This window comes from Lepidochelys kempii, chromosome 7 (genome assembly GCF_965140285.1).
Source record: "Lepidochelys kempii isolate rLepKem1 chromosome 7, rLepKem1.hap1, whole genome shotgun sequence".
NCBI classification, from domain to species: domain Eukaryota; kingdom Metazoa; phylum Chordata; order Testudines; family Cheloniidae; genus Lepidochelys; species Lepidochelys kempii.
In genome coordinates, this window is record NC_136386.1 from 62,309,082 (window position 1) to 62,335,961 (window position 26,880).

The 26,880-nt window shown below is 41.5% G+C and overlaps 1 protein-coding gene across 9 annotated transcripts in view; it reads left to right on the forward strand.

Moving 5' to 3' along the window:
• Window positions 1-26,880, forward strand: part of KAT6B (lysine acetyltransferase 6B) — a 188,342-nt gene that overhangs the window by 150,830 nt on the left and 10,632 nt on the right. For all 9 annotated transcript variants that reach the window (XM_073353167.2, XM_073353164.2, XM_073353168.2 and 6 more), the window contains one exon: window positions 23,716-23,947. In XM_073353167.2, the coding sequence (XP_073209268.2) occupies window positions 23,716-23,947 (232 nt within the window). The remainder of the gene's footprint in view (window positions 1-23,715; window positions 23,948-26,880) is intronic.

Here is a 26,880-nt window from a genome sequence, read left to right on the forward strand (position 1 = left end):
CACTCACTTCAGTTTGTGGTGCACGTGTGAGGAGCTGGGAGCAAGAGGCACTAGGAGCTGAGAGTGAGAACGCGGACTGCTGGAGAACTGAGGAGTACAAGCATTATCAGACACCAGGAGGAAGGTCCTATGGCGAGGATAAAGAAGGTGTTGGGAGGAGGCCATGGCGAAGTAGCCCAGGGTATTGTAGCTGTCACACAGCTTTTCCAGGAGGCACTCTAGACAGCTGCATTCCACAGGGCCCTGGGCTGGAACCCGGAGTAGAGGGCGTGCCCGGGTTCCCCCCAAACCTCCCAACTCCTGATCAGACACAGGAGGAGTTGACCTAGATTGTGGGTTCACGAAAACAGCCAAACTGAGGGCTGCCATGAATCTCCGAGGCGAGCAAATCCACCAATTAGCGCAAGACCCACCAAGGTAGAGGAGGAACTTTGTCACAGTTTATAGAACAAAAGTCTGTTTCTTGACTCCAGCGATTTTGGTGGGGCCCAGGAAATGCAATATCCAGTTCCAAGCTATTTGTTGAGATTGAAGAACTGCTCATATTTAAACCCAGATTTGGTTTGACTTTCTTTAATTCACTTACTCTAAAATTAACTTGTCTTATATTCTAAAAGTAAGAGTTTTGTACAAAGTTATTAGCTATGAAGAAGATTCAAGTGACTGTTCTTTTTTTATTGCGCCCAGTATACTTTAATAAATATTCTTATATTACATTATATTACGTGTGTTAGTTTCCACACAGTGTTTTTCACTTGTATTTGGAATAACTCTTAAGAACATTACTCATTATTCCAACTTTTGTGCCATTAGAAAAATATCAGTTTACAAATACAGTATCGTTACTCATTGTCAGATGCTATTTTGTCTTGGGAAAACCAATGACCAAAATTTTCAGAATAGGTTAGTTAAAGTTAGGCATCCCAATCCAAATTTAGAAAACTAATTTTTCGGAGGCGGTAATCATGTTAACTCCCCCTGATTTATTTGAAAACTGTTGGTGCTCAGTCCATATAAAACCGGGCTACTTTTATTTAGGTGCCTAACTTTAAATACCAGTGTTCCAAAATTTGAGCCAATAAATACAGATTTTTGTGTTCAGTGTAGGTGTTTTTTGTCCCTGGATTGTGATGGTGTCCTATTCTATTGGGGTAGGGTGATTTGTCTCTTTAGATCACATCGTGTGTTTTAGAGAATTGGAAGAGGTGGGTTTGGTGTGATAGTAAGTGAAGGCAGGTTATTTTGGTAGCTTTAAGCAGTTCCTGAAAGAAAGAGAAAATCCTGAATATGCCTGGGGCAGGAGCTTCCTTCTTCCTTTCTTTATATATATTGTGATAGAGCCAGGCCAGTTGGGCACAGCAGAGTACAGGTGAGTCGCATCATACGCGCATTTAACTTACGCAAATTCAACTATACGCGCTCAGCAAAAAAAAAAGAAAAATAACAAGATACCTGTAAATAGTGTGGGCGATTCCACCCACCATTCCACTCAATGAGTGTATGCCCCGGAGTGAGTGTGAGATGGGAGACGTGGATCTGCTGTTCCCTCAGTCAGTCTCAGTTCCTGCGTGCCTCTCATAGTGTAAGCATCTCGCCGCGCTGAGTGTGATTCTAGTGTTTAAAGATACTGTACGTATTTTTCATACAACATGGCCCCTAAACACAAGCCAACTACTTCATCTGGTGCTCATCCGAAGAAACAGCGATCTGTTCCAATGCTGGAGGAAAAACTGGCCTTGTTGGACTTATTGAGAGACGGTATGTCAGTTTCCAACGTGGCGCGTAAATATTGCCGCAAAGAATCTAGCATCCGTGCCATCAGGATTCGAGAGAGAGAAATTCGTCAAGCCGTGGCATCAAGTGCTCCAGTAACTGCTAAGGTGACGAGCCAGGTGAAGACTAGTGAAGACTGAAAAGGCATTAAACTTATGACTGGAAGACGTGAACCGTAAACGTGTGTCTATCGATGGCAACACGTTGCAAGAAAGGGCTCTTCGCTTCTATGCACTGTTCAAACCTCCCACCGAAGAGGGACAGCCTTCTGAAGAGAAAGAATTCAAAATCAGCCAAGGTTGGTTTAACAGTTTTAGGAACCACTTCAACCTCAAAGACGTGCAGACTACTGGTGAAGCTGCATCTGCCAATGAAGAGGCAGCAAAAGCCTACCCCAAACAATTAAAGAAAATCATAGAAGAAAAGGGCTATCTTCCGGAACAAGTTTTTAATGCTGATGAGACTGGGCTCTTCTGGAAAAAAATGCCCAACCACACTTACACTTCAAAATCAGAAAGACAAACCCCTGACTTCAAAGCAGCTAAAGACCGTGGGACTGTATTGTTTTGTGGCAATGCAGCTGGGCATTTAATAAAGCAGGGTTTGCTCTACAGGGCTGCAAATCCCTGTGCCCTAAAAGGCAAGAACAAAAATCTCCTGCCTGTGTTCTGGCAATAAAATAAAAAGGCTTGGGTGACGTCAGCATTATTTCTGGATTGGTTCCACAAGTGTTTCATTCCGGAGGTCAAGCGGTAACTTGAAGAGAAAGGACTTGACTTTAAAGTGTTGCTGATCATAGACAATGCTCCTGGCCACCCGGCAGCACTCCGGTTTGTACATAACAACGTTGAAGTCATCTTTCTCCCCCCCAATACCACTTCTATCCCCCAACCTTTCGACCAAGGCATGATTCGCTGTTTCAAGGCCACGTACACCACTCGGGGGTCGAGCCACCAGCGGAGGGAGGCGAGGACCTGCCCCGGTACAGTGACCACTGAATTCAAGCTGTTGCGCCTCAGGTGGTAGACGGAGGTGAGCCATGCTTGCAATGGCTTGAGCCGGAGCCTGGCTTGCTGGGTCACATATGTGCATGAAGCCATGTGCCTGAGGAGACTCATGCACTCTCATGCTATTGAGGTCAGGAATTGCTGAAGGTCTTGAATGATGCCTGCGATAGCAAGAAAGCAGGAGTCAGTTAGGAGGGCCCGTGCCTGAACGGAGTCCAGCACCAGCCCGATGAATTCTATCCTCTGGGTGAATTCTAAGGTCGATTTCTTCACGTTGAAACCCAGTCATTCGAATGTACACCTGACCAGGCGGAGTTGGGACTGCACCTGCTCTCTGGTGCGGCCCCGAAGTAACCAGTTGTCAAGGTAGGGATACACTTGCACCTGCCATCGACGGAGGAAGGCAACCATGACTGACGTACACTTGGTGAACACTCGGGGAGCTGTTGAAAGACCAAATGGAAGGGCTGTAAACTGGTAATGTTCATGATTGACCACAAAGCACAGGAAGCGCCTGTGCGCCGGATGAATTGTTATGTGGAAGTACACGTCCTTCATGTCAAGGGTGGCGTACCAGTCTCCAGTTGAGCCCACGCAGGTTCAGAATGGGCCGGAGGCCCCCTTTGGCCTTGGGGATTAGGAAATATCAAGAGTAGAACCCCTTTCCCCTTAGGTCCCATGGAACCTCTTCTACCACCCCCATGGCGAGGAGCGCCCGAACCTCCTGAATAAGAAGTTGCTCGTGAGAGAGGGGTCCCTGAAGAGGGATGGGGAAGAGGGGAGTGGGAAGGCGGATAGGAGCAGAATTGGAGAGAGTATCCCGCTTCCACTGTGCAAAGTATCCCGCTTCCACCAGCTGTCCGAGGTTATTTGGGACCACGCACGGTGGAAGTGTGATAATTCAAAAAAGGGCAGGGAAGGATCTGGGGGTAAGTCTGGTACATCGTCGTCGGGAGTCCCTTCAAAAGGCCAGCTTGGAAGCCGACAATGGTTTGGTTAGGCCCCAGCCTTGCCCATACGGGGGGTTGGAGGGCTTCCTTCTGCCATTCTGTCCCCGCCGCCTGTAAAAGTCATGCCTCGGCCAAGGAAGGTAGGAGCGCTGCTGTGGCTGCTGGGGCTTGAAGTGTTTCCGCTGGGTTGCCAGGGCGTGCATACCCAGGGACTTCATAGTCACCCTTGAGTCCTTAAGGCTATGCAGCCTAGAGTCAGTCTGCTCCGCGAACAGGCCCTCCTTGTCAAAGGGCAGGTCCTGCAGTGTCTGCTGAACTTCAGGAGGCAGGCCAGAGGCTTGCAACCAAGAGGTGCGCCTCATGGCAATCCCAGAGGACAAGGTACACACGGCTAAGTCTGCAGCATCCAGTAAGGCCTGAAAAGAGTCCATGCCAACATCTTGCCCTCGTCAATAAGGGCCCCAAACTCCTCCCTGGACTCAGGTGGCACAAGCTCCTTGAACTTCAGCATGGAGTTCTAGGAGCTAAAGTTGTAGCGGCTCAGGTGCCTGCTGATTTGCAATCCTGAGCTGGAGCCCCTCCGTGGACTATACCTTGCGGCCAAACATATCTAGCTGCTTGGCGTCATTAGACTTGGGCGCTGGGACCTGCTGCCCATGCCGCTTCTTCTCATTCACAGCCCCAACCACCAGCGAACAGGGCTGCAGGTGCATGAATAGGTAGTCGCACCCCTTTGAAGGTACAAAGTTTTTGCATTGGACCCCCTTGGCCATAGGAGGAATGGAGGCCAGGGTCTGCCAGATGGTTTTGGCATAGTTTTGGTTAGTCTGAGGATGAAATCCCTTGCAGATCCTGCACTTCTCGGCTTGGTGAGCCTCCCCCAGACACTTCAGACAAGAGTCGTGGGGGTTGCCTGTTGGCATGGGCTTGGAGCAGGACTTGCAAGGCTCAAATCCTGGGGACTTGGGCATGAGAGCTCCGAAGAAAGACAGTCGGGGTGGAGGGTAACCCCCCCCCAACCCCACTGCCACTAACTACAACAAAATCAAAAGAAACTATCAACAAAAATCAGGACTACTTTCTAAACAAAGCTAGGGAAACATGGAGAACTTGCTGAGCAAGACGCCACCGTTCCAACGACCGTCACAGGCGGTAAGAAGGAACTGAGAGGGCTCCGGATCGGCAGGGTCATATATTGAGCACCATGGCAGCATCACTCCAGGGGGCTCCACTGCCGACCCGACGGATGCTGCTCGGGGAAAACTTTCCGACGGCTGTGCATGCGGCGCGCGCACACCTGGTTTAGAATCTATATGAGCAATCGCTCGGAGGAGAACAGATTCTCCCCTCCCCCTTGGCCATCAAACCAAAAGCAGCACAGGATCTCAGGTGAGTGGCTGGAAGGCCCTAGGGTGGATCCAGAGGAGTATGTCGTAGAACAAATTATGGTCCATGCTGCAGGCAGCCAACTCCATGGCTTCCAGGTTGTCTATGATGACATCATCATCATGTGATCTCAGCTGGTGCGGCAGAGTGGGCACTCCTATGCATGAGCTGAGCATTTGGTGCTTAGTGGTTAATCAAATGCTGGGCAGCAAGTTGGCTGTAGCTCCCTAGGTTCAGCTAGAAGTGGACTAGGGGCAGATCTTTTTTGAAGTTCTGGTTTTGTGGAACTTATTCCAGTCTTCTCTACAGTAGAGAATTTTGCATTGCAAGTATCTTGCATCCATGCATGAGCATTTGCAATAGTGCACTAGCACTGTTAGCACCATTGTGATTACACATGCTTGGGGCCCGACTCCACCGCCTTTGCATCCGGTCATCCTGCACCATTGCAGTGCTGGTGTGGACTGAAAGAGGTGGCACTGCAGCTTCTCCTCCCCACACAGTTCCACATCCTTTTAGCAGCCTTTACCTATATTGTGCAAAGGTTCCTGCCCTCCTGTTTATTTGCTTGGCTACTGCAGCTTCCGTAATTTTTATGCATGATTTTGTAAGGTGCAGTGCTGGAATCTCCAGATTTTTCTTATTTCCGTCTATTGAGAATATGATGCAATACTGATTTAATATTGTAGCATTCATGCTCTTTTATGTTTGGAAAATGCTGATCTGTTTTGGCTCAGTGTGCTGGATCAAAATGTTGTTTTAAAATCTTTCTGTGTGTGGACTGCAGTTCCCACAGTTCCCTGGCTCAGAGAGAGGAACTCTTCTAAAGATGAATTTTGAAAAAAGTTTTGTTGATTTATGATTATTCCAAGAAAATCAGCCTGTGGGGATTTCTCAGCATATTTTATGGAGCTTCAGGACACTGTGCATTTATCAGAACGGTAAAAGAAATCTGATATGTCACTTCAGACATAACGATAAGACTGTTCTAACCAAAGAGCACCTATATTTCAGTGATTGAAAGGTAGCATTGAAAGCAACTAGAAGGAAGGCTAAAACATGGTAACAGTCAAGACAGGGCATTTGATAGGCAAAGTTGACTTTAAAGTAGAATGGGTGAGTAGGCAGGCTTGACCCAGAAAGGTTACAGATTTTCATAAAAAAGCATCTGCATTGACCAACCTGTTTGCTTCTATGGTCAACCACACAGTCCAGTTATATTGCAGTGTGCTGATGAAAACAGCAGGCATTCTCCCATGGCATATGTCGTCTGGCACTTCCATTCATTTCCCTGTTGCTGGCAACATTTCAACAAGACAGCGCGCTCGCTAAGATAACCTCGTTCTTCCCTTAACAGTCTGTTGTAGATATTACCAACATGTAACCTTTGGTATTTGATTGCCTCAGATGAAAACTTGAGTCCCTTTCTCTGTCAGCAGGACTCTTGAAAGATCCCTAAGAAACTTATTGAAATTATAAGAATTCCACCTGAATGCAGGAAGTCTGCCATTTCTAGGTTTTAACAGAGGATTTAAGAATCTGGAAAATAGGCATAAAGATGTTTGTGTTCCATACCTAATACCTGATATTTTTAATTCTGATACCTTATCCCCATGTCCCTCCAAGCAAACTTCAAACTAAACTCCTTAATTCAATTGGTTTTACTTTTTAAAAGGTTTTTTTGTTTTTGTTTATTTAAATATCTTTAACAATTTTAGACTGAAAAACAGGAATGCATGTTGTACAGTGATATAAAAGTATTATTCCTAACAAAGAGGATTGGGTCAGATAGATAGATGAAACTAGCCTGTTACATAAATGTTCCTAAATAATACATTTTGTGAGATTTGGTGTACAGACACTGTCCTCAGTTTGGGTTGCAGAGGGACCAAGGGATTGTTCCCTTTCAACAATGTTCCTTCCATTATTTTTCCCCCTTTGTGTAGAATGCCTGACTGCATGCAGGTTTAATTCTTAGTCCTTCATGTAGCCACGTATACATTCTCTTTCACTTATACACTCACCTAAATTCAATCTACCTATCCCCATTAATTCACTCTCTCTCCTCTCCCTTCTCCCTGATTCACCCTTTCCTTTCTCAGTTCCTCAGTCTTCTCTCTCTCCTATTCCTGTTCCCCATTCTCCTTATTCCCCATCACCCATTGCATTCACCTCCCACCCAGTCGCACTGTGTTCATGGTCTCCCCATCACTTACTCCATTTTTCTCTTTCATCACACATCATATGCAGATGTATCCATTTATATATCAGAGACATTTAAAGATCCTCCTCCCGCATTCCCTGCTCCAGTTAGACCCTCCTAAGGCACTCAGCTCCTTCCCTTCCTTTCATATATTGGCATCTAGGCCACCCTGCCCTCAATCTTCCCCTCCCTTCTTTTTAAAAGAACATAGGGCTGCTCTACTCCTAGCTTTGTTCCCTGACCTTAGGCCAGAACCTAAGTTCCCTCTATGCTGTGCGGCTGTGCAGCAGCCTGTTAAGCATCACACAGGCTCTCAGTACAGTGGCATGGAGAGATACCTCTCCCCTGGATCTGCCATGGCCAGGGGGGAGAGACACGCCTCCCCCGGCCCCAACCCTCTGTCCCGCCCCCGCTGCATGAATTTTTGTTATGTGCACCAATATGCACAGCTATGATGTGACTTTTGATTACAGAACCTCCATGAGCCCCTGTCCCAGTTGTTTGAATGCTCTTTAGTAGTGCTAGAGACCATCTCTCTCTGTCTTGGAATGACAGACTTATCAGTTGAGATGATTATAAATAGCTTACCTGGAAATATGGGTTATCTCATCGTAAGTACCCTCTGTTACCTTCTGTAGTTCTCAGAGTTTGTTAAAAATATGATCACCATCTTCAAATCAACCATCTAGTCTATTTTGCAACCGATGTTGTTGCTTAGCCCTCGATGTTATGGGAGCACCAGAAAATAACAGTGGTTCTTAATGACATTTATTCAACTGTTACAATTACATATACTATTTATAAACATCTCAGTGTTTGAAGTCATTAATATATTTATAAAATCCAGGACAAGAATCAAACATCAGTAATGATCTTTTGAACTGCTTAACCTGCTAACAAATCTGTTCCTCCTGTTGGCACCAGGCACCCTGGTTTTGGTTTCAGAGGTGCTGTAATTCCTCTCCTCTCACTTATTCTCTCACTACAGTTCTAATTAGTCCACTTCGTGTAGACCAAAAAAAACAACCCAGTCAAGGATTTACTGGTGACTGGCACAGGTGAAGTGAGTGTTAGCCAATTAATTTTCAAAGGGAGCTTTTTGTTGTTTTGACTTTAATGCTGTCTGCATTACCCTTCCTTCCCTTAGTCGAGGGAATTTGTTTAGCCTCTTCTTTGAAACTTTCTATAAAGGAACCAAAGGTTTCAGGCCCCCTGTGCTGCATTTAGTTGAGAATGTAGAGGTGAGTGATAGCTACCATTCTTCCTCGTAACGGTAATGAGAAAAACTTTGACTTGGCCCTGTTCAAAGTAAGTAAAGCTTTTTCTTTAACTGGACAAAGAAGAAAAGAGAATGTAGCAGGTTGTTCACTTACCTAAGAATCTCAAGTTACAGCTGACCTTTCTTTTTCTCAGCAGTAATGTTTACAAGGACCCTGGCATTGTGGCCCCTTTGAAAGCATTCTTAAGGCATCTTCAAAAAGGATATAAACTCCTATTTAAGGTCCTCGATCTTTGACAGTTCCCCCTCCTCCCCCCGACCTGTATGGGAGGTATGGATACACACACATGGAAAATATTGCCATAAATAGGACAGACTATTTATGAACAAGTCATATTTTGGGAGGGTACGTTTATATTAATCTCACATTTTGGCCTTTCTGGGTTTTCTCTCTCTTTTTTCTTTTCCTTGGTATTTCCTACTTGGAGCTTGAAATTCTGTGCTGAAACATCAACTTAGAGTGCACTGTACTATACAGCTGCTTTCTCATTGTTTGTTTTTCTAATAATTTCTTGCATCATTTCATTTTAAAAACAAACTGTTGGTTATGGCACAGAATTAAAAGCTGTCTCTTGGTATAGTTTAAAATACTGTGAATATATCTTGCCTTTCCATTTAGGTGGTAGTTTATCATAAAAATTGTTACCAGTGTTTGCTATTTTGCTTTCAAAGCTCTTGTGTGATACAGTATGTTGCACTAAATCCCTCCAGTTCTTTCTTTGCATATTAAGGATTTATTTTGCCAGGTTGTATGGTCAATAAAACTCAGTTTAATAAAAACCTGCCTGATGTGAACCCTTCTGAGTATGGTTATTCACTCATTGGGAGCCTTTAAAGGGGATGTATAAAAGCTCAGAAAATGCTTTTGAGAAAAGTTCACTGACCCTCTCTTCCTTTGCATTAGATGGTTTCTTTTTAATACCTTCTATTGCTGTAGTGTAAGTTTTAAAAAAAAATCAAATATCGGAAAGAAAATAAGAGTTCAGCAATGCAGATTATTTAAGAGCAATCTCTTGAACATGAAAAAGTGCTGCTGACTTTTTCTTTTTCTGAAAGGCCCCATTCTAGTCTGTGAGGGCCTCTGTGAGAAAGTTTCAGATCTCAAGCTGTTCCCAAGTTTTGGCAGCAGTTCAGTTTGGTGGCAGTTCTTTTGTGTGCTCAGGGTTTTCAGCAATGTGATGGCATCTTTAGTGTATGTATCTGAAAAGCTTTCCTAAGTAATTTGAGTCTATCTTCATTGTGAGAACCATTCAAATGGTACAGGGGTTGCCTGTGATGCTGTGTGTGTAAGTGTACATATACTTGCGTATGTATATATAGTATGCAGGCACACTTGAAACTGGAATTGGCAGACTTGAGTTGTCAGGGGTAGTACAAAAGCTTTATTCATAATCTTTCTAGATCAGATCTAAGTGCAGTGTGTAATGGTGTATTGTGAATTTATGATTTTACTAACATATTAGCACCTGAATGCTATAGTTATTTGTGCTGTGCAAATATACAGCAGACTTATGTAGCTGTATTAAGCAAAATGAGACAAGTGAACTAGAGAGTATGGCCTTTACAGCAGAAAGAAGTTTCAATATTAAAAAAGCTGTTTTTAATAACTTCAATTTTTGAGAGGTTATTTTTTGAGGCTCTTAATTGGACTGAATACTCATTATGTGCCTCAAAGCTTCAGATTATGCTTCCAAATCCATTCTCCTTGCATAGTGCCGCATGCAGTTCACTGTCTGGACAGACATTATTTCCCAATCAGACTCCTATCAGTAGCGGAATTGTGATTTGTGACTTCAGTGGCAGATAGATTAAATACAGTGAACTTCAGAGCATAGTGCTTAACTACATAATCAGCTTAGGTGCATAAGAATGGCATAGTCCTTGTTGCACTAATTAATTGCATATTGGCTAGCTGTATAAATTGGCTAATTGCATACTAAATTGAAGTGCAAATGTTCCTCTTTATACTGTAATCACTCTGGACCAAGTGATCAGTCAGAATACTCATGAGACTTTTGTCCATTCATCAATTTTGTTTAAACAGCTGTTAATATATGTTGTTCGGTGTAAGAGGATATCAGATTTATGTATAAAACCTGTTTGTGGCATGAAACCAGAACAGCATGCAAGATGTTAGCAGGAAAAGCATAAAACTGGTTAGTTCTCCAAATGTCCAGTTTCCAATAATAGCATATTCAGGAGGTGATGTCATGCATGAAAGGAGAGTGCCTCTTGGTGAAGTCCTTTCCATTGGCTATTTTAGTGCTCTGACACGGTATGATGTGTTGCACAGACGTAGAAGTTTAAATGTTCATTACTCTAAATTTAGTAAGATTGAAAATAAATTCAGTAGAAAAAATCCATTGACTACTTGTATTGAGTGGTGTTTAGACTGAATATTGCTGAACTGCAGGATATTGTCACATCAGCAAATCTTTTTTCAAATTAAAAAATTGAGCTCTTGGAAATTCAGTGCAGTGGGTTAAGAGAAATTCAGTTACATGTGTAACTACTTTTGCAGCATGAGCAGTTAACGAAGTAAATTGGTTTGAGACACCAATTCACTACAAAAGATGATAAAAAGCTTTTGATTTTTATCTCAGGACAACAAAACAAGTTGTAAATTGCTTCAGGTTTTCAAAAGTCCTGTCTAATCTAGGATACTGCTGCTAAAATTTCCCATCGTTGCTACCACCAGTTGAGCTCCACCAGCAGGAGCACTAGTGTAGTTCAGGTGCAATCAGCGGGTTGGCATTTAAGCACCATGTTGTGTAGATATGTTATGAGCAGGGTTAGATGACATGCAACTTCCAACCTGGCAGCTACCGGAAGGCCCACCTACATCTGTGATTCCACTGTTGTTACTGCCGGTGGAACTGAACCAGTACTAGCAGTGCTGGGGAACTTGAGCAAAAATAGCTCCATGGCACATTACCTACAAAACGAAATAAATGACTAGTTTGGAGAGATCTGATTTACAACACCATAATTCCCTGGCAGAGTTTTAAACTGGGATTAGTTTTGTGAAAACAGTAGTCCTGTGTAATAGACAGGACTGAATCGTACCACAGCCCCAGGACTGTAATGTGGTGTGGCAACATAGTTAAAACATGCTTTGGGCTTGTTTATGCAGGCAAGACTGAGCAATTCTTTAACCGTGGCAGGATTCTGCTGTGTTGAAACTTGATCCCCCCAATACAGTGGGATTTATAGTATTAGGATTTATATGAATTAAAGAAGCTTTGTTAGGGGATATTGTCTGGGTTAATAGGCCCAAATCTGGATCTTCGTTAATGTGTGCATACCTTTTCCTAGGATCTTCCCAGTTACTTACATTTTCTTCTAGTTTTTAAACATCGGTGCAATCCTGAATTAATTGTTATATGGTTTTAAAATAGCTTTTTTTAAAAAAATGGTGCACAGTTGCGCTGAGCAGAAGCCTTTTGGGATGTGATCAGAGCTCTTCTATAGCATGCCTTTCTGTTCTGTTTTTATATGCAAGTGGTAAATTGAAATTTACAAGAATCCTGCTCTGGGAAATCCTGTTCCTTGGTGCCTCAGGGAGAGAGAGAGGTACTTGTAAATTTCACTTTATTGCTTATCAGGAAGAAGTCCAGACACTTGCCTTTGAAAGATAAGCAACACCATGATGACTATGAGGCAGTTTGTGGAAGAAATGCTGCAGAAGCAGAGGTGAGTAAGAAAAGAGCAATTCCCAGAGATAGGTCAGGAGTAGGAGGGGAGTATTCAGAGCTATGTTGATGAGACTGTGCTGAAGGGAATAAAAGAAACGTTAGGAGAAAATTATAAATCATTCTAATAGAAGGACAGACCATCCTTCATGTAGTCTTCTTCTCTGTTACAGACTTCCTTCTGCCTCACAAGCACACTGCTGCACCGTTTGAGTAATGGAGTAGCTCTAGATGATCTCGTCATAGTCAAGCCCAGGGAATCAATGGAGATGGTAATTTATTTCTAGGGACACAAGTCTAGTGAGCAACAAAGGTTCTTAGAAGCTAACCCTTCCTACCCCCACTTTCCCACTTTAATAAGAGATGCACATCCTCAAGCACCAGTCATTAAGAGCATGATCTTTTCCCAGCTTCTAGGGAGTGAGTGCCCTTATGAATTTCTTAAAAGCTTTCTTCAAAACTTGAGTGCAACCTTCTGTTCTTGTTTTATAAAAGGACCCGTACGTTATGTGTCTGGCATCAGCCTGGCCCAATTATGATGTATTTATAGGAAGCCATTTTAATGTTATCCATTTATCCCAACAGCTCCTTTAACAAGGCCCCCAGTAGCTTCATTGTTGGCATAATTTGAGATGTGCGGAAGCAAGAAGAAGAGGTGATTTTGTGTTGTCATTGTCTTGTTTTTAACAAAGTGCATAGCTGGTTTTGCATTGAGTTTGAGACAGGCATGTGTAAATCAAGACAAATACAATAAATGTGTATATGCAGAAAGGTGGTTTGTGCATACTGCTAACCACAGTTGGATAGCCACAGGTTTGTTTGGACAGGTGGCATAAGCTTCTTTTGGTATTTGTCATCCTCCTTTTTTTCTTTTTGTCAACCCAGAAGAGTACTCTTTGATTCAAATATGCTGTAATTGTGATATTCTCCCGAACCCTCAATCTGTGGCTGCTCTGTGAGCTAACAAGCTTCGCTTCATCCAGACTCTGGGCCCAGTTGCTAAGAGTGCAGTGCTCAGTGTTACAGAGGTACTGCTAACTTGTGTCAGCATGAAGATTCTTCAGTGGACTCCTACCCCCAGTCTGCTGGTCTCCACCAACAGATGCCTTGAACGGACCTGCACTGGTTAAATTTACCATTTGAAATACTTCCTCTTGGCAGACTTTCCAGTTTGTATTGGTTCAGGGAATTCCTTCTGCAACTGTCTCAGTTCAAATCACAATTGTCATGGACTGATCCAGTCTGGACAACTCAGAATCTGAGTTCCTATTCCAGTCAGTGATGTTATATAAATATGAGATCCTTCTGGGAAATTCAGCGAAGCCTTCCCTGACTCCTTTTGTGTCCTAGAGAAGGAAACATGTCTTCCTCCTAAGTGACAACTTCACTGTGACACTTTCTGTGAAGTAGCCCACTAGCAAGAGTTCCTGATTCCTCTTCAGAGAAGTCAGCTAAAGTACATGGAAGCAGTGACATCTGTAGGTCTTACATTTGTGGAAAAATGTGCAAGTACACTTCAGTTGTGTTCTGTTTTTAATTTACCCTAGAAATTACCACTGACTCCTGTAAGACCAATTCTTCTGGTTCTAATGATTAATGGGTTATACTTGATTTGAGCTACTGATCTGTGTATAGTTCTCTAAATTACCCTCAGAAAGACACTGAAAAGCCTTTTGGGAGTCTGAAAGCTTATGTCTTTTCATCATATTTTCTTTCCTCTTGCAAAGAGGTATTTTAAAAAGGAGGAGGGGGGAATCCTGAAAATGTTTATGAAATGTTCCCCTGAAATTTTTTTTTTTTTTTTTTTTAAATTTCAAATGTTGATATGCTTTAACTGTCATTCTCCAGCCTGGTAGGGAAAAAAATGACATTAATTTGACCAGGCTTACATGCTGTGTATCCATCAGTTTTAGAACCATTTGCTGTAGAAAGTGGGTTGAGATTCAAACAGAAATGGTATCTGTGAGAGGAGTGTGAGAGTTTTTTGAGCACAGAGTGGAAAGTGGGTGATGATCTTTGGCAGACCGATTACATGCAGTGTAGTTGTAGCCATGTTGGTCCCAGGATGTTAGAGAGACAAGGTGGGTGAGGTAATATCTTTTATCTGACCAACTTCTGTTGGTGAGAGAGACAAGCTTTCAAGCCACACAGAGCTCTTCTTTCCCAGACCTGAAGAAGAGTTCTGTGTGGCTTGAAAGCTGGTCTCCAATAAACTGATTACAGGTAGAAGAAACATGGAGGAAGCAAAAATTTCCCAGTGAAACACCAGTTTCTTTAAAACCGCTCTCTTCAACCCTGCTATGAGACTCCTGCACTCCTTTCCCAGAACTGCCACTCCTTCAACCTCCCTATTTAAAGAAGAAATAATTATTGCTCTGTATTGCTATTGCTCCATGAAATGTGAATTGTAACAGATTAGCGAGAGGCTTTTCCAGTGAGCAGTAGTAAAGTGTCCAGGCCATACAGAAGATGCCAAAAAGGATTTGTAAGCACACCACAAAAGGAACAAGGGCTTAGCTAAATAAGGTGAAGAGTTTAACTTTTAAATGGAATGTATGTCAAACAATTATACCATCTATCTTTAACAGAGCTGTGCAGGAAGCTATTTAGCTTCAATCCATAAGTAATTAGCAGAGCAAAATAAGGATTTAAGTTCAAAATATCTTCTTATCCTTAGTCACACACTTCTACCCTTTTTTATTTTAAGGCCTTGACTACACTGGATGAACTTCAGAATTTAAACTCATGTTTCAGCACAGTAAATCAATGTGGATGAGCTAAAAGCATGTGAGAAAGGTATTCTAACCTGGGATATGGTTCTTTTATTATGGCCTTGAACACAGTTGTTCCAGGTTTGTCCCACCTTTACATAAAGTAAAACCATTTCTCCATGTTTATTCCACCCCCACCGCCCCCCAGATGTTCTTGTCAACTGCTGGAAATGGCCCACCTTGATTATCACTACAAAAGGTCGCCCCCCCGCCCCTCCCCCGCTCTCCTGCTGGTAATAGCTCACCTTACCTGATCACTCTCATTACAGTATGTATGGTAACACCCACTGTTTGATGTTCTCTGTGAATATAAATCTCCCCACTGTATTTTCCACTGAATGTATCCGGTGAAGTGAGCTGTAGCTCACGAAAGCTTATGCTCAAATAAATTTGTTAGTCTCTAAGGTGCCACAAGTACTCATTTTCTTTTTGTACTTATTTGCAGCACAGGGTGGTAGTTGTAATGTAACTGATTTGCACTGAGTTATTCTCAAAGCACTTTCGATCCATTCGTTGAGCCTGTGCAAGTCTAAAGAGGTAACCCTGTTTTTAAAAACAAGTGTACAGGGTAATCCCAATATATCAGTATGGAGGCCAGCAATTCCTTCTCTCAAACTGCTTCTGATGGCCAGCTATTGCTGAGGACACTTCAGTTATGAGCCTTAAGCTACTCAACCCCTCTTAGTTTCCAGAATTTTATTAGCTATTTATTTCTTTACTTGAAAGGATGGGAATGTTGCGGGGGGGGGGTGTTTATTATTCAGAGTAACATTAGGTTCTAGTTTCCCAGAAGAGGGCAATTAGTGTAATCTAAACATTACAAAAAGGCGACTATTTGCTCAGGGCTATAAATATATTTTGAGGGGGTTAATTTGTTTAATATATTAAATTGCTTCCCAGTGACAGAGGCAGAGTTAAGGTTGTACTGACTTTTCCCCTGTAAACACTGATTTCCAGGGTTTTAAAACTTTGACATGAGAATTCCATCCCCACTGAAAGGCAGATCACATGAGTCTCAGCCTCAGGGGCTCATTTTTAAAATGCTCTTTTTTTGTTCTTGCATAACTGAAAAACAAATGTGTTTTTATCAAAACAAAATGCTGCAAGCTATAAGTTTCTGCCTGGGTTCAGACGGAGCTGGTATTGCCTATATACTATCCTAGCAAGGCTCTGTTGGCTCCATCAGCTTCTTCAGAATTTATCCTTTATTTAATTTTTTAAAATAATTTCGTTTCTAGCCCTTATGAGTGAGAAGAGACTCTTCTGAATGTGAACCAATGTAGTGCAGTCAAGCAAAGTCTTCAGAAAACCAGTAAGAAATAGCAGCTCTGAGAAATGGGAAATCGTCCCTTTAATATCAGCAACTTTTATATCAATTTAGATATCAATATATTAACTGCATCACTGTGTACTGTTTTAGGAGAAACATCCAGCTAAATTTATTTAAAAATGAAAGCAGGAGATAAGTAGTTAGAAAAATCCAAAAGTCAGGAGAGGAAGTATGTGTTAGTTTTCTATGGGTTGCCTGTATTTTGTCTCTTAAACTATATTTCATGGAATGCCTAGGTTATTAGTGGCTGGTTAAAATTGCATAATAAAGTACCTGAAGCATCTGATCTGTGATGTAACATTCTTTCAGGAAATGTCCTTCAATCCTTTTAACATGAGGATATGAGTGGCAGATATAAGGCAGTAATCTTGGTGAACAGGCTGTTCACCCTCTAGACTCAGATATGTAACATAACCAAATTTTCTCTTATCCAATAGTCAGATGCTCCCATGTACTGTGTGACATGCAGTGAAAGAGAATGTCAGAACAGATTTTAATTTGTCACACTTAGGGTCCTCCAGAAGAATGAAGCAATTGTCTTCCAGGATGTCATCCTCAAAGGAACAGCATAAATGTAAATATTCACATTATAGGAAGCGAGGAATGGCCATTTTGGGTCAGATCCATATCCTTTGTTTACCACATAAAATGAATGACCCACGGTCATGCTTTGGGCTGTGATACTGTGAGATTCAGCAAACTAAGCAAGCTTGGGCTAGGTTAGTATATGGATGAGGAACATTCAAGGAACTCAGGTGCTGCAGGAAGTGGTCCCCTGGTCCAGCCCCCTGCACTGATTCAATAGGGGGATGCTCCCTCAGAATTTATATTGAAAATGGCCCTGACTGGGTTTAGCATACCTTATATTTCTGGAAGTGCTCTTTTTCACATGAGGTGCAGCTGAGGTCCTAATCACTTACGGAATCATAGAAATGCGGGGCTGGAAGGGACCTCCAGAGGTCCCCTGGTCCAGCCCCCTGCACTGAGCAGGATCAAGTAAACCCCAGACCATCCCTGACAAGTGTTTGTCTAACCTAGTCTTAAAAACCTCCAATGGTGGGGATTCCACAACCTCCCTTGGAAGTCTATTCCAGAGCTTAACTATTCTTATACTTAGAAAGTTTTTCCTAATATCTAACCTGCAGATTAAGACCATTACTGCTTGTCCTACCTCCATCTGACAGAACAATTGTCCTGTTTATAACAACCCTTTAACATATTGTGACAAAGTTCCTCCTCTGCCTTGGTGGGTTTGACTTTGTAGCATAAGTAAGCCCTTAAACACCATCAGATGCTCAAAGTCATTAGAAAGACAACTTCCATAAACCTAAAGAGCTATCTGATTCTTTCTGAGTGGATAGTCCACCTATGAGGTGGGATTGACACAAGGAGAGCCAAAGTCTTCCTGACACAGGAAAAGTTTGATAAGATCCAGGCATTGGTTTCTGAAGTGTCATGGAATGGTGTCATCAATCCATCTGTATCTGCAGCTCCTTGGTCTTCAGGTTACACATTCATGCAAACTTCAGGGATTCCTTGGAGGCCTGCAGCAGAGTACAACATTCAGCCACAGTGATCCAGTCCCTCATTTGATGGAAACAAGAGGACCATTGGATTGTGGGCTCCTTCCTTCCTTCCCTTTCACAGCAGCTAGTTCTATCTTCTTGACATGAGATTTTTCTAAATTGCTACAGCTCTTGTGTCCCTTCAAGCCAGTCACATCTATTTCCCTGTGTTTACTCTGCATAAAGACATGCTTCCTTTTGTCAAGAATTTTGAAACATCTGCATTTAGAAGACACAAAGATTATTTCATCTTCCCCCAGGACAAGGTTGTTGATCATACTGCCAATTAATTCACTGCTAAGGTTAACTTTCCATACATCAGAGGAGATCCTTCTTCCCTCATTCTCTTAACACTATTGGAAAAAGATGGCATGTGCTATTGAGCAGTTAAAGTTTATCTTAGTATAGGCAACCACTTCAGGAGAACAAGCAAAACATATTTCTTCATTTCCTTTCACTGTAAATGCTTAAGAAACTAAATCCTCCATCGGTAGATTGATTAGGTGCTGTATACTGAAATATCTATTCAGTGACAGATAAACTAATTCCTGAAGGGATCAGAGCCCACTGTCCATGTTCCACAACAGTCTTCTGGGCAGAAAGGGCATCAGCCCCGCACGGAGAAGATCTGCAAGACCACTATCTTGTTGTGTCTCTTAGCACATGAGCATCTTTATAAAGCCCAGCTGGCTTAACTTCATTCCTCTGCAGACCTTTTGACAGAATAATGCTCATAGCAATGGTCCCCAAATAGATACTATTAATTTTTCTAGAGTGGAACTTTTTTCTGTCTGTTTTACTTCTTCCTCTGTGCAGTTTTCTTCCGTACCACTTGTCACTTGATTTGCTTTTTGGAACTGATCTCACCCATTCCAACCCAACCTAAGAAGTTATTTGGGCATCTTCGTGATAGTCTTGTCTTAAATCCATGGAGACAGCAATCATAGTTTAATAAGCCTTTATGGGTTTTTTTAAACAATTAATAAGACTTCATTATTTCAATACAGATTTGAATGGTAACTGGGTGGCCAGGTCCTGCAGCAAGTTAGAACTTCATTTAGAGTTTGTAGGGAGAACGATACAAAGCAAAATGTCTTAATTCCAGGAAAAAAGAACTGACTTTCCAGTCAGATCAAACGGAAGTTTGCTTCAGTCTGCGGAGCTTATTGTTTTGCTTCCTTCAGACAGTACACAGTCCCTGGAGGAAGCCGAATCAACCACACTTGCATATATGTAAGCTCAGATTTATGACCCTGTCAGCAGAGAGACTTAGTACAATTGGCTTGATACTTCCCTAGCTTGGGATATTGAAAGATGCTGTGAAAAAACTTATATTCATGTGTGAATTTGATCAGAAAATGATGAATCAGGATTGCCTTTTTCATACAATGTTTGTAAGCCTCTGAGTCTCTTGCTTGGGGATTCATCATTCATTCAGGATTCATCCAAATTGAACTCTAGATCCAGACAGCCCCAAACTTTGAAGTGTTCAAAATCTAGATCACTGCAATATTGGCCCGTCTCTCGTCATGAGTGTAACCATGGAGGCTGGAGACGGGAGATTGTGTTCTGAAGTTACATAAAGGTGGGGTAAATATTTAAAAGATTGCTTTTCGCAGAATTGTTCAATGTAGAATAAATTACCTACTTATATAATTAATTGCTTGAAATAAGCATTCTGCAGAATCTTTCATAGATACTTAATTCCCTTGGGATCCATCTGAATAAGAATGTATCAAGCTGAGCATAGCAACAGATTGAAAGGGGACTTTTTAGTGTTTGCTATAATTTCTTTAATAGAAATGCTAGGGAGCTACTCATCTCTACTCTTAAATTTGTGGACTAGAGTTTTCCTAAATAAAAAAGAATTATACATTTCTCCCCTGCCCCCCATATATAATCTTAGTCTCTTCTGTTGATGAAGTGTAGCAGTAATGGGGAGATTCATACAACAAAACTAGGGGCCTGAATCTGCATGGACAAATTGTTTCTCAAACCTGGAGACAGGGCTAGGAGTCCTAAATGTTAGTATTTTTCTGGATATTAATTTTATTGTGCAGGAGTCTAGTAGGCTTTAGTTGGCACCATGCACCCCTGTGAAGAGAGCAAGGGGACTCTTTTCTTAATTAAGAAACACCTAGTAGTACTTTCGCTTCACTGTTATTCATAACAAACGGTATCCACTGTTTATACTTCATTTATTGTGCTTTTTCCTCCAAAAGTTGCCGGCATTCCTAGTTATATCCTTAGAGAATCTGTTAGGTCGTCATTTTGAGGATATCCATTGTTAAGACTAGATGGAGATACCAGCACTGGGGCTATCTGTTTAACAGGGGCGTGTTGTACTCATTTCAGATGCTTCAGGATAAATACACGAGCTATCAAGATCAGTGTTTTTTATTTACCTGCAACTTAGATCAATTATTTGGCATCTGTTTGGTAAGTTTAATTTAATAGATGTAATTTAAATCACAGAACCAATTAAATTGTGTATGCTGTAAATAAGAGGAATTTAGTATTTAATCTGCACTATTTACACTGCGAGTTCAAAGTATTTTTACGGTAATATGATATGAGCATCTTGAACACAGGTAGGCCATAGAACCATAGAAATGTAAGGCTGGAAGGGACCTTGAGTGGTCATCTAATCCATCCCTCTGTGCTCAGGCAGGACCTAGTATATGTAGATTGTCCTTGGCAAGTGTTTGTCTAACCGGTTCTTAAAAACTTACAGTGATGAGCATTCCACAATCTCCCTTATTCCAGTGCTTAACTATCCTTACAGTTAGAAAGTTTCCTAATATTTACCCTAAATCTCCCTTGCTGCAGATTAAGTCACTTGCTTCTTGTCCTGCTTTCACTGGACATGGAGAACAGTTGATCACTGTCCTCTTTTATAACAGTTCTTACCATATTTGAAGACTTATCAGTCCCCCTTTTCCTTGGTCTTCTTTTCTTAAGACTAAATATGCCCAGTTTTTTTAACCTTTCCTCAAGGAAACTTCAAGTTTTCTAAACTTTTTATCATTTTACTGTGTGCGTACTGCAGAATTTCTGGGGGGAAATTCACACTGGTGCTACCTCCATGTTAGTTACACTGGAGTGGGGGTAATTAACAAGTCCCTAATGTAGACAAAGTTATAATAGGAGGTTCTGGGAGTATGAGTATATAGCAAACAGAAGGAGCCTGTGCTCCAGAATATAAATTGGTGAAATTGTAAAGTTATTTATAGTGATCTAGTAGTAAGTAATACCTTGCTCTTATGCAGTGGTTTGCATCAGTAGTTCTCCAAGTGCTTTATAAAGGAGGTAATCATCCCTATTTTACAGATGGGGTGAAGTGGAGACACAGAGGTTAAGTGACTTCCCCAAGGTCACCCAGTAAGCCAATGGCAGAGCTGGGAATAGAAACTGAGTCTCCTGAATCCCAGTCTAGTGCTCTATTCACTAGGCTAAACAACCATAATGATATGCAAAGATACTTTGGGAGAGTATACACTGAGCAGTAATACCATAATACATGGCATGATGTTAGTAAAAGCAAAACAACATACACGATTGTGTCTGAGTGTCTTTGCAAGTTATGGCATTAGCTGATGATTTCAAATAACTTGATAATTTAACCAGCTTCAGTCTCTGCATTATGGGACACTTCATATCCTTGTACAAACCCACATGCTCCTTCAGCCTGCTTCTAAAACCATCTCACCATTTCTTGCACTACAGGTTCACACTCTATCTGATTAGCAATGACATCTAGTACACATTAAATACAAAGTTCGTCTTACTTTACAGCATTAGTAAGCTGGTTTTGAATTCTTATCAGTTAGAACTAAAATTTTCCCCAAAATTGAACAGAATGTACAGGGGTAAAGAGGAGCTGTGCTATACCAAAGTTTGAAGCAAGATATTTATTCTTGGCCTTCAACCTAGCCAGTACACAATGACCAAATACAGTCAGTCTTAGAACATGAAGACCAGCGTCCTCTGTATGCACAGTGGCTTAGCTTGTTAGAAAATGTATCTTAGTCAACAGATGTTGTAAAGCAGTATCGTATATAATGGGTATATTGTCATAGGCTACCTCACTGCAGTAAGCTTAAGTGGCACTATGTTAGATTGCAGTTGTGTGGTAAATAGAACAGGTTGTACTGGCCCAAGTGTCTTCATGGTTTCCATAGGTATAAGTAGACTTTACATTTCCTGTGGGGCAACTTTCCTCCTTAGGAACTAGTAGGCTTTATTATTCATAAATCCTTTTATTAACAGACTAGTAGATATCTGAATAATATTTAACTGCCACCCACGATGTTACTGATCATCTTGTGTGTAATGGCATGTCTGCCTTTCTGTATTATGGACATTTTGTGGTCCGGAGTCAAGAGTGTGATCAGAGTAGATACACTTTCCAATTGTCAGCCCTGATGGGGCCCACAACAGAAGAAAAACAAAGACCATTGTTTCACACTATAAAATATTGATTTGGAGAACATAAAGTATGCAGAAAAGCGAGGAAATAAGTCCATAAGAATGACTGTATTTCACAAACCAAAATGTTAATCACCTGGCTTTAATTTATAGCGAAAAACATTATGATCAAAATAGGGGGGGAAATCAGAAATGTAATGGGGAATATGCTGATTTTGTCTTGAGATATGCAAAGTTGGCTATGGTAAAGGTGTATTTGCAGTGAGCTTTGAGATTTAAAGAAATGAAATTCTGACTCGTTTTTCAAGTTTAGTGCATCAAGCCATTTTAGAAAGTTATTTGTAAGAGAGAGAACCAGTGGTGCTGGTGAGCTCAAGTTTGACACATTCTGAGCAATATAATTTCATAAATATGGGTACCTGCTGTTTAAGGTCTGCATTTGAATAGTGTTCATAAAGGTGAAGCTAAAGGAGTATTTAATCAGGGAAAGGTAGACATCATTAGTTTATACCATTTCTTCTCTGTAAGTAGATTTTAATTACAATAACAGCTTCCGGATTTTTTTTCACTTTCTTTAAGCAGGTTTGCTCTGTTTTATAATTTAAAGCTTCTTGAAATTGAGGAGAGCTAAAGGACTAGCCTAGATTATACCATGGAGACCTACATGGTATATATTGAGGAAGACATTTTTGAACAGGATTATTGTATTATAGTGCTAAATAGGGTAATTACTGTGGAAGACATAAAATGGGAGCTAGCTGAATGTTCTTACAGCTGACTTAAAGGACATGGCATTTTAAAAAATACTTCTCACAAGTTCAGGTTAACCCACAAGTTATATTGTACACTGCTTATTGCGTTTTAGTCAAGGTGACTCTTTGATAATACACAGCTCTCAACAGGAAAAGTGAATGGACTGTTACTCCCTGTGATGGTGCCATGGAAGGACTTTCATGTTATCTCCTGATTTCCAGTATTTGCAAGAAACTGTCTAAATGACAGTGTGTATGTTCAAGTTATTGTCCTGAAAAATTATTTTTTCCCATGATTAAAACATTTTTATGCAGGTTTGAAATGCTGATACCACACAAATGAATCTGAGGTTTGCTATAAGGAATTCAGAGAAATAAGGCGCACAGAACCTTCTTAGATGCTACCGGAACAGGGAAAGACAGCATTTTCTGCCTTTTTTTCAGCTGAATCTTTCTCTTGTTTTCATAGCGTGTGATCACGTTGACATGTCTGTTATGTATTGTCTCTCTAATAGGACATGTCCTAAATTCTCAAGATGAGTTGGTTCAATAAAATGTTCTTTCTCTTCCCTCTGTTAGGTTATTTACTTTCTAGAAGAGAGGGACAAGCAGGGTCTCCTGAAAAGCCGCTGTCTGATCTGGGTCGTCTCTCGTACTTGGCCTACTGGAAAAGTGTCATATTAGAATACCTTTATTGCCACCATGAAAAACATATCAGCATCAAGGGAATGAGCCGAGCGACTGGAATGTGTCCACATGATATTGCCACAACCCTGCAGCAGCACAGCATGATAGACAGGAGGGAAGACAGGTCAGTAAAGCATACACCATTTGGAGAGTACTTATGAAGACAAAAATATTCATTGTAGCAGTACTCGTTGAGAGTGCACCTTTTACCATAGGAAAAAACTAGTGTACTTTGCATAGACTTTTATGAAGGCTTAGTGGTGATCGTCACTGCCTGAGAAGGAACTGCCAACTTGAAAATCAAGCCAACGCCTGTTTTGAAACTGAAGGTAGTTTCAGATAGCATACCCACACCAGAGTTCCCTCACTAATTTTCATTGTTTTACAATCATGTTTTCCTAGTTCCTCCCTCCCTCCCTACTCACAAAGAAAAAAAAAGGTTTTCTCCTCTTATTACGGTGTGAAAGACACACGAAGAAGGGAACCTAACTGACTATACACAAGTTCAGGCAGATGCACAGAGAAAGCAAAACAATAGAATATTTTTCTTTATTTGCTTTCATTTATAGAAATCTTTAGTAGTGCTTGTAACATTAGTAGATTTTTTTTAAGTTGACAGGGTCCTTTTTTACATGTCTCTTCTTATTAGTATATTGGATTGAAAAATTTAGATTTAGCATTTAGGGTGGAATTATCAAAAGGCCTAACTGATTTAAGACACAGGTCTTATTTATTTTCAGTGGGACCTGTGCTTCTATATCTCATGAGCCTAGTCTCCGTGTTAGGTCAACTTAGCTGTATCACTCAGGGATGTGAAAAATCCACACCCTTGAGTGACATAACTATGCTGACCTGACCCCCAGTGTTGATGCAGCTAGGACAATGAAAGAATGCTTCTGTCAACTTAGCTACAGTCACCTGGAGAAGTGGTATTCCTACACAGATAGAAAAAAACCTTTCTATTGATGTAGGCTGTATCTACACTATGGGGTTATGCCAGCATAGCTATGACACTAGAGCCATGCTGGTATAGTCCTTGTAGCATAAGTAAGCCCTTAAACACTTTGGAAAATTTCAGCTTCAGAAACGAAAAGTCTGCAAAATTAGTTGGTGAAGGGACAGTGATTGCTGAGAAAATGTATCATACAAAGCAAGGAAGAAGGCAGTAACTGTGGACTCAATAACACATGTACATTTTCCTGTATTACCAACCTCAAGCATTAAAAAAAACAAAAAACCATGAGTCCATCACCAAAATATGAGATTGGCTTAAAAATAAGGGTTTTTTTTTTTTTTAAATAATAATAATTTTGAGGTTCTTTTTCTTTGCCTTCTGGTTTCTGAGCTGTTAGAGTGCATTCACTTTACAAGCTATTCTCTGCAACTATGATGGCTAGACATTTGATTCTCATGATTCCAGGAGCTGGAGCTTTAAAAATTACACTAAAGTCACAACACTTGCAATAGGTTTCAGAGTAGAAGCCGTGTTAGTCTGTATTCACAAAAAGAAAAGGAGTACTTGTGGCACCTTAGAGACTAACCAATTTATTTGAGCATAAGCTTTCGTGAGCTACAGCTTACTTCATCGGATGCACTTATGCTCAGATAAATTGGTTAGTCTCTAAGGTGCCACAAGTACTCCTTTTCTTTTTGCGAACACTTGCAATAAAATCACGAAAGTTGGCAGCACTACATAGGAATTAAGCACACATTCTCCTTCGTAGGAGGAGAGCCAATATGGTAACGTCCTTCATTTTGGATATTCTCGATCTCTGCCCTTGATTTTGCCAGTCTTGGTAGGGCATAATTTAGGATTATAATGTTCTACTTTGCAACATCTGACACAGCATGTAAGTGCTTTGGAGAGAAGATTTGTTAAAGGAAGTTAAGAGTTTGCTTGTGCTCGGGGAGGGTACCATGACAGTCCACAAATATTCTGATGGTTTATATTTTGTCTTCTGTGCATTGTTTTGTATTTTAGGCCACACAGTCTCCAACAGTCATGCAGCAAATTAAAATATTACTTACATGAGAACAAACCATGAGATAAAATTCCTTGATTGGGTGGAATGAGTAGGTTAAGGAGGGAGAGTCTCCATGTTAATGGTGATGAGTTTGGAGGATCATTAAGTGTATATTTTTCCACGTTTGGTTTTTGATGTGGTGCTAAAAATAATGGTATATGCCTCTAGTTTATAAATAGATGCTTCTCGATAAATAGAAATAATCTCACCAGTGCCCAATCATACAAACACTTCAGGCATGTGAATAGTTATGTACTCAGGTGCATTAAGTTACTCACATGTGTATGTGTTTGCAGGATCAGAGTGTTGTGTTTTCTGTGTTAGGTTCCACACTTCTGATGTTGAAACCATAGTTTTGTTGTCTGCACAGGACTGTGCCGTCCTTCCGGAATCCCCCGCACAATGAAAGCAGCATCGATGGGCGACAGTCACAATTGGAGCCCCATTGCACTTGGCACAAAGAAATGTGAAAGCATGAAGCCAAATTCCCTGCTGGTATATGTTTGATGCAGTTCTGTTGCCTTCACTGCACCTGTGCAAGTTTATATCAGCAGAGAATTTGGCCCACAGTCCTTGCCCCAAACAGCATCCAAATTTTAAAGAGCAACCCACAAAGGGTGGGAGAAAGGGATTAAGTCAGATACATGTGGTTTTTATATACATCTACCTATGCAATTTTCCCTCTTCCGCAAATAACTATATATAACTAGATCAGGGATCAGCAACCTTTGGCACACGGCCCGCCAGAGAAAGCCCCTGGCAGTCCAGACCAGTTTGTTTACCTGCAGCATCCGTAGGTTCAGCCGATCGCGGCTCCCACTGGCCCTGGTTTGCCGTCTCAGGCCAATGGGGGCTGTGGGAAGGGCGGCCAGCACATCCCTCAATCCATGCCACTTCCCGCAGCCCCCATTGGCCTGGGACGGCGAACTGCGGCCAGTGGGAGCTGTGATCGGCCAAACCTGCGGATGCTGCAGGTAAACGAACTGGTCCGGTCCTTGGTGGGCCCCACATGCCAAAGGTTGCCGATCCCTGA